The sequence below is a fragment of the Nanorana parkeri genome, unplaced genomic scaffold, assembly GCF_000935625.1.
Source record: "Nanorana parkeri isolate BGI_ZX_2015 unplaced genomic scaffold, ASM93562v1 scaffold2318, whole genome shotgun sequence".
Classification (NCBI taxonomy): Eukaryota; Metazoa; Chordata; class Amphibia; order Anura; family Dicroglossidae; genus Nanorana; species Nanorana parkeri.
The window spans coordinates 108,812-117,166 of record NW_017308586.1 but is presented as its reverse complement, the minus strand read 5'-3'; the positions used below and the strand labels follow the sequence as shown (position 1 = coordinate 117,166).

The following is an 8,355-nucleotide window of genomic DNA, read 5'->3' as shown; positions in this document are numbered from 1 at the left end:
TATATATATATATATATATACACAATTTTATAGTGTTGCAAACTGAGGTTCTGACTAATGATGAAAGATTTTGATATCAAAAAGTTTACCTGGAATATAACTGGTTTTAGGTAAGGCTGATGATGCCACGCTTGACGTGTTCACTAGCGATTCTGTTGCTGGTGATTTGTCGAAATTATTAGGAGGCAGCCTGTTTGTCCAAATGGAATCGCTACCTCAAGCAGTGACATGTCGCTCCCATCGATGGTAATTGAGATTCAGCAGCATTTTGGCCAGCAGCAGAAGGACATCTGGCTACAGAGAGATATTTCCATAGGGACAGACAAACACGCTGTCACCCTGTCAGTTTCATGATGACAGCAGTCCTGTGTGTGGCCGAGCAGAAGATCGGTAAATATCTGTGATATTTAGCAATCCTCTGTGTGCAGAACAAACAATGGAGCGATCAGCTGATCACTCCATTGTTTGTAAACAACTGGGGACACATAGTACTATGTGTCCCCAGTTATGAAGGAACAGGACGTGCTTTACATCACTTCCTGTTCATTCATGAGTTTCTGAATGGGTAGGAAAAAAGAAATCTTGCCGCACTCTTTACCGGGATTCCCATAACATGAAGACAGGTGCTCGAAATGACTGCGGGTGGCGCCGCCACATAGACAAAAAGAAAGATGGCCATCTCTGAGCCTGACTAAGGGGACCCTGTGTGGCCCCTTGCCAATGAGAGACCGCATTTGTCAATAAATGAGCATTTAATTGCGGTTATCTTTTTTGGAGTGCTGGTGACATCTTCCTTTTTGTCTGAATGGGTAGTGGCACTCACTAGAGGCTTCTATCCATTCATAACTGGATGACAGTAAATATTTTACTATCTCCAGTTTCTGAATGAATGGGAAGCCTCTGTACTGAGTGCTTTCCATTCATTTAGAACAGAGGCTGCAGAAAACGAGATTGAGGACTTTGTGTCCTCAATTGCTATTTCTATTTCAAAAGGGAACTATCAGGGGTCTGTTCAGACCCCTGATATTTCCCCGAAGCCCACCCCCCCAACAGTAAAATAAAAATAAATAAAACACCACACACACACACACACACATTATACATGTGCAACAGTGTGCACCAAATATGTGTGTTGTTAGAACACATCGCATGCTTGATTTTTTTTTCTGAGTTGTAATATGCTTTGTTGCAATTAAATGTACGCCTGTATCATTTTATCACAAAACAAACACCAGCACAGCGCACAAACAATTTTGAACATGAGTCCCTTATTTACAGTTTTGTGTTACTTCATTTTTTTTACCGCTTCTCAGAAAAGGCGCAATTTAAAATTTACAAATATTTGTTATTAACTCAATATAGTGTTTTGTTTTTTTATCGGTTTATTATTGATTTGACAAACATTTGCGCAATTATCGCAGGACCTTCAAAATTAGTAGCTCAGTCTTTTTATTCTACCGGGCCTGTGCTTTTAGAAAATATATGGTTTGGGGGGTCTTTTACAAACGCAACAGAAAATCAAAACAATGGAAAAAATTGCAAAAATGGTGTGGTCAACTGAGGTTAAAAGCGTTCCAGAGGGCCTGGCAATGAAAGGGTTAAACGCAGACATGAAATATGAACCTAAAAAATATCCAAAATGAATAAAGTGGAACTTCACTATGTTGCTAGAAATGTTACAACTTTAAAGCAAATAATTTTTTTTAATGTAAGGCCGGGTTCACAATTAGGCTGCACCATTTTTGCGCCTTTTGTAGGCGCCTGTTCAGCGTCCGGTTATTTGCACGTTTGTGTTCTGCACACTTTGATGTGCGTTTGTACGTGCGTACATGAAGATGTGCGTTTTGACTGGCAGCTTATGAAACATTGCGGGCAATGGACGAACCTGCACGGAAATGTGCAACATGCTTCTGCCGCATTTCTTCAGGTGTTTCCATTGAAGTCTCTGGGGCAAAAACGAGCGGTTAACTGCCCAAAGAAGTTCATGTACCTGTTCAGGCGTTTGGCATTTTCCTGCTGGCGTTTTGCTGCTCAGGTGTGAACAGGGGCCATTGAAAATCATGGAATTTGTTTTGTTGGGCATTTTAAAAGCTCTTTTACACTGCCGAGGTGTGAACCGGGCCTAAGAGAACAGTCCCAGTCCCTTTGCTGGTTTGATTCTCCAACATAGTAAAGGGAAAAAAAAAGGGCAATCAAATTTTGTCTGCTTCCTGCTGAACTGCCTGAAACTTTAGCCGTAGGTGGCCCTGCCGGGAACCACCCAGCTTGATAAGTTAATTTTCCAATCGACTTTTGTCCAAGAAGTCGGAAGGAAAATTATCAGCCAATTGGCAACAGTCACCGTTCAGGTATTCTGACTGCGTGCAATCTATCAGAAATTGCTGGCAGGGTAGATTCCTCCATCCACGTGTGCATGGAGGAATTGTGTAAGTAACTTCCTATCCTGGTGACCAAACAGGAACTGTGAGGGTTGGAGAGAGCAATAAATACCTTTTTTTGAGTTGTTTTCAACGCTTCCTACTCTATATACAAAACTAGAAAAATAAGTTTTTTTGTCTTGATCTATATTTTATTACATGTATTTATATAGCACTGACAGTTTTCCACACACACATTCCCATCAGTCCCTGCCCTAAAGAAGCTTACAATCTACAGTACCTAATAATATACATGCATATAGGGCCAATTTGCCTGTACATGTTTTTGGTGTGTGGGAGGACACTGCAGTACCCGGAGGAAACTCACGCAAGCACAAGGAGAACATGCAAACTCAGCATCCTGGCTGGGATTCGAACCAGGAACCCCCAGTGCTGCCAGGTAGAAGTGCTAACCATTAGGCCCGGTTCACACCTGGGCGTTTTGTAGCACGTTCCTACACTCTCTGCAAAACGCTCAAACACCGAAATCCCATTATGTCCTATGGGTATGGTTCACACCGGGGCGTATTACAGGCCGTATGAACGCGCTACAAAACGCCCTACGCCCAAAGAAGTACAGGAGCTTCTTTGGGGCGTTTTTGTCGCGCGTATCCTTTGGGATACAGCCAGGTAGCGAATCGCCGTAAAAACGCACGTTACGAAACGCACGACAAACGCGCATATTCGATACTCCTAGGTGTCAACCCAGCCTTGCACCAATGCGCTGCCTGCATGCTTTAAGTATCTCCAAGGTATAATAAATCCGCAGAGGGGGGCTCTTTGAATTTTTTTAAATAAATCCAAGTCCTTTTTTTTTTTTTTTTTATGCTCCTTCCTTCTATTTGGGCCAGTGTCAAGAAATACAATCTGTCTGACAACATTGTGCTTATGTATGAAGCAGATTTGTAATATTGGGGTACCTTGTGTGTGTAGGTGACTGTCATTTTCTTATTTTTACATTAAAAAAATATAACGCGATGGTCCAGGTTTTTTTGACTAGCACTGGAATGAGCTGAAATGTTTGTGGGCTAGAAATAAAGAATTTGGCATATTGATGCTCAGTAATCTTTATGCATCAGAAAAGAATACATTTTTCATTGAGTCAATTCGATTTTTGCTAGCTGATGAATCAACGCTGATTCTATCCCTCTTAGGATGGGATATCTCCTTCTTGACTGACTAAGTGATCACATGAACTAGCATGCTCACCTGAGCCTGCTGTCACTCAGGATGACATGGCAGCCGAGGGGATTTATAAACCCAGAGCACAAACACGTACATATATTAGCAGGAGGAATTCAGAGGCTGCAGCAAGTCTCATGATTACATTTACATATTGGAATCTTGCTGGTAAAGTATAACTGTTCCATTTTAAAGTAGATGTAAACCCAATTGCTAACACCTTGCATGAGCTTAAAAGAGGACCTCTACTCAGATCTGTAAAATAACACACACCTTTAGAAATGTTTAGTAATGACAATCTACAAACACGTACTTCTAGATAATTGCCGGCTTTGTATTCTTTGCATACCTTATTTCTTTTTTCTTCCCCAGTCAGTGGCCATTTTATCTAAGGGCAGATTACTAGCTCTCCAATGACTTCCTGGATTTCTGGCAAATGTGACTAGGACATGTGACCATACACATCATCTCAGGGGAGCAAAATGCCTTTCCCTGAGATCTCATGAGATGACAGATGAGATTTCCCAGCAATGCTCTGCTGATGACAAGGCAATCCCAGTGTGAATTGCTTTGCCAAACTGAAGTAATTTGCACTTTTTCGTTCGGATAAAAAATAATTTTAAAATAAAATACACAAATGCAGTGTTACAAAGTTTACTTCAGAATAAAACTGCATGCACAATTTTTTGCAATCGCACGGCATTGCGGTACCGTGCACTCCAGTGTGGGCGATCACACTGCGGGTGGGAGGCACGTTTGGGGTGTCATTTAAATAAATGGCACTGCAATGACACCTTCCTTAGCAGAATTTGTCAGCCTGAAACCGAAAATGACTTCTTTTTTTTTTTTTCCACCATTTTTTTTTTTTTTATATTTTTTTATTTAATTGTATTGTGAGCACATGGGGCTTGAATATCTTCAGCCAGAAAATGACAGCTGCCAGTGGCAAGATTCCGCAGACGGCAGCTGAATGTAAATACAGGAGGTAGTGGGCTGGTGCAATAGCCAGCTTGTTATTGGTCATTTCAAATTGCAATAGTCAATATCAGGCTGGCTATTGCAACTGCCCACTGCTTGAGGAGCCCAGCATGGAGGAGAGAGGTAGGGGATCCAACCAACTAATCGATAATGAGAATAGTTGACCACTATTCTCATCGATTTTAGTTGGTTGCAGCCCTAGATATGCATTGGCTGGCCTGCTGTACTGTGCTGAGAACGCACTCACATTCATGCCCCCAGGATAGTGACAGAGCTGTCCCTGCCAAAAGGGTCACCATGTTGTTGTCATTTGGAAAGTAATTTTTACATTTTTAAATCTGCAGCTTTCATTAAAATAATATCCAGTGATCCTGCCCTGCAAGCCCTCGTTTTAGGCATTGCCTGGCATAGGATGACAATGCTCTGTCCCCATCTCCCAGTTGCTTTTTTGTGTTGCCACCCTGTTACGTATGGAAACTAGTCATGTTCCGCATTGTCACCATCAGAAAACCCACCCTTAGAAATTTCCAAGACTAGAGAAAAATTCAAGTAAGGAGGCAGCTGTCATCTAAGGAGCACCTGGGATTTGTACATCTCTGTTTTAATGTATGATTTTGTTTTTATAACTAAAGGGATGCACCGATACCATTTTTACAAGTACTGATGCTTGCCCAAGTACTCGCAGATACGAGTACTGATACATTTTTGTTTATTGTCATGTGACAGTTTTTCTAAAACAATAGAGACTAATGATTTCAGGTTAGTGGTGGAGCACCAGAGCCAGGTCCCAGCTGCAACACTGGTAGTTCTCATGAAAATGCCAAGTATCCGAAAAGTATCGGTGCATTCCTAGTTTTTTATTTAGGACGGCAGACTCAACTGGAAGTGTAGGAGCAGAGAGAGCGGATGATTGGAGGAGAGCCTGAATGGTCACATCTCATTTTTTTTTTTTTTTTTTTTTTATTGCTTACTGAATTTTCTGTTCTGCTGCTCTCGGCCCGCTTCAGAGTCCCAGAGCTGCCAGTGCACAGGATTCTGTCTTTAATACTATCAGGAAGTTAAGTAACACATTCAAAAAGCCCCCTGGGGTTATAGTAGCCAGTTTAAGATGTGGAAGTGCTACTGGGTTATTCAGTTGTACTGCTAAAGCCTGTTCAGTGTTATTGCTTAGTAGATTGAGCTGGTCTTTATTAAAAGAGAACTAAAGCCCAACCTTTTTTGGGTCACAGGATTATATTTACCAATGGACTCCTGTGACCCAAAGTCAGCATACAGCGGACTATTGTCTGCTATTTCTTGACAGCTCAGTGCCGTGCTGATTGACAGCTAGCTCTAACTCTGTAGAGCCAGCTGTGCCTGCCCCTGCCTGTCCCTCCAATGAGCTCTGGAGGAAAAGGGAGAGGAGGAGGGGGGATCCCTGCGGAGACTAATGACTAACAGTCCCTGCTATCTGCAGGTAGAAGTCATGAGCTAAGCAATTAGTGGTTTGTGAGTGCTCAGTTCTCAATCTATAGTGCCAGTGTGACATTTTACTGTCCCAATACTTCTCCTTTTTAATAGTATGCTTCACATCCAGGCAAGGTGGACATCTGTATATGAGGAAGTATGCCGGCTGCCATTGTTGACCTTCCTGTATGAATATACAAGTTCCCATGCTGTCATGTTTATCCAGTGCTTTTATTTTGATTTGTCTCTGACCTCGAACAAGTATCAAGATGAGGATTTCTGACTTTCATGCTTTGCATGCTGATGTCTCAAAGTGAAGACCGAGACAGCCAAGCAACCTAAATTTCCATTTAGGACGATCAGTGACAGCCTTCATGTCCCTCAGAGTGTGGATCTGCTTTACAGAGTAACTGCATTTTATGGGCCATGTACAATCGTAGGAATTGCTCATGATTATGAACACTATGACCCTTGTCGCGCACTGTAATTGATGTCACCAAGCTGCTACTTAAAGCCGCAGGCACAGCCCAGGTGTGACTTGACTTGTGACAAGGATACACGAATTCCAGTATGGTGAGCCGGTCAACAATTTACCCATAATTAGTGCAAATGCAGAGCAGCTAGTTTGCTGTCACGGGCTGTCATTGTCTTGCAATGCCTAATGGGTAGTTCCACAACAACAGGCGTGCCGAGGTTGCCTACCTCTGATTAAGGCTAACCCGTTTAAATACATGAAGGGTTTCCTTGCATCACGAGAACTAGGTTTATTTCTAGCACTACTCCATTTTAATATGCTAATGTAGAAGGGCGCCTTTTCACAAAGGGGGAAAAAAAACTATATAACTGTTCCCATTAAACAAAATATATCCTTTTTATACTTTTATTAACCACAACATTTCTAGCTTATCTTATATTAGTGTTTTGGATATATAGAATGCTGAGTGGTCCCCTTTTAACTTGCTTGCTTGCTTTTCCATTGTATATTTGGAAGTGTATCTTGATTATCCGCAGTGTTCTAATGTTGTTCAAAATTATGTTTTGATTGAGTGAATGTCTGTCTTTTTTTCCAGGATCGCACTAGAACATTCGACATGCATTCACTGGAAAGCTCCCTGATTGACATAATGAGAGCAGAAAATGATTCACTGAAAGGTAAATATTCCAATTCATTCGATGTTTCATCTTTCACAGCCACCCGGGAGGTGTACGAAAGGTCATTAGCAGAGAGCACTGTCTACGGAAGTTATAAGCATGTTTCAATGCAAGGTTTTACATCCAGCCCCCTCCATGTGTGCATTGCATGCCATGTTTTCTGTTTTTTCCTTTTTAGATAATGTATGGGTGTGTTATGAACGTTGTAGCCATTGCAGTGGGTGTGGGAGCTCAGGGACAAGGTGAATACCCTGCAGACAGTAAGGCCTTTCTGACGGCTTCAACGCTGTGTAATGTAGAAGTGTGTGCACCTTGCCGTACCGGCTTTTATATCCCTCAACAGACTCTTGTTGACGCCTCTGTCCTGTTGCTCACACACCGCCCTCTGCTTTTTGTTCGCCAGGTTTTTTGGGAGGGTTGAACACAGGACATTTCTCATAGTTTTTCTAGTTTCCTATGAAAAAGATGATTCAGAATTTACAACACCAGTTAGAAATGGCTGTGGATTGTTGTAACAGCTGGAGTTTTGATGTTTAACCCTTTTGCTCCTGCTAGGAATATATTTATTTTCTGTGGAAAAGGAAAGTTTTTCTGCATTTTTGTTAATGTAAAAACACAGAACATTCAAAGTGTGGTCACCTCATATTGCAGTTTGAACCTGCTGGTCAGATATCTACATTTAAAGTGCAACCTACGATGTGATATTTGGACAGGCGTAGTAATCAAGTAGATCATTATCTGTTTTGTACACTTATGTCTGCGCAGGCTGTCAACGTGGAACCCCAATTTTGTATTTATTAGTTGTCTGTTATAACAGAGTAGAGCCTCACTGCAATCCCCTATTCCGTCTCCTTTAATGGTCCTCTGCATGTTTGCAATGATTGACTTCCTTGTCAAAATTATGCAGCAGCTTCCTGTCCCTGGCTCTGACAGTTTGATTCCCCCTTGTAGTTCCAGACACTATGACCACTCCTTCTCACCCTCGCCCTTTAATGACATAACAGCGCTGAGCACCACTGTTCCCGCCCACCACCAGGGATCAGAGAAGAACCCGAACTGAGCTGAGCAGTCACATGACCATGCCTTTTTTTTAACTTGTTTTTTAAAGGATAAGTTCACCTTTTGCAAAAAATAAAGAAATGCATAATCCATATATAAAAATATGCATTTCCTTTAATAT

General features: G+C 41.8%; 1 protein-coding gene across 2 annotated transcripts in view; it reads left to right on the top strand.

The window, feature by feature from the left end:
- CPEB4 (cytoplasmic polyadenylation element binding protein 4) overlaps positions 1 to 8,355 on the top strand; it is an 80,590-nt gene that overhangs the window by 18,916 nt on the left and 53,319 nt on the right. For both annotated transcript variants that reach the window (XM_018573288.1, XM_018573287.1), the window contains exon 3: positions 7,094 to 7,175. In XM_018573288.1, the coding sequence (XP_018428790.1) occupies positions 7,094 to 7,175 (82 nt within the window). The remainder of the gene's footprint in view (positions 1 to 7,093; positions 7,176 to 8,355) is intronic.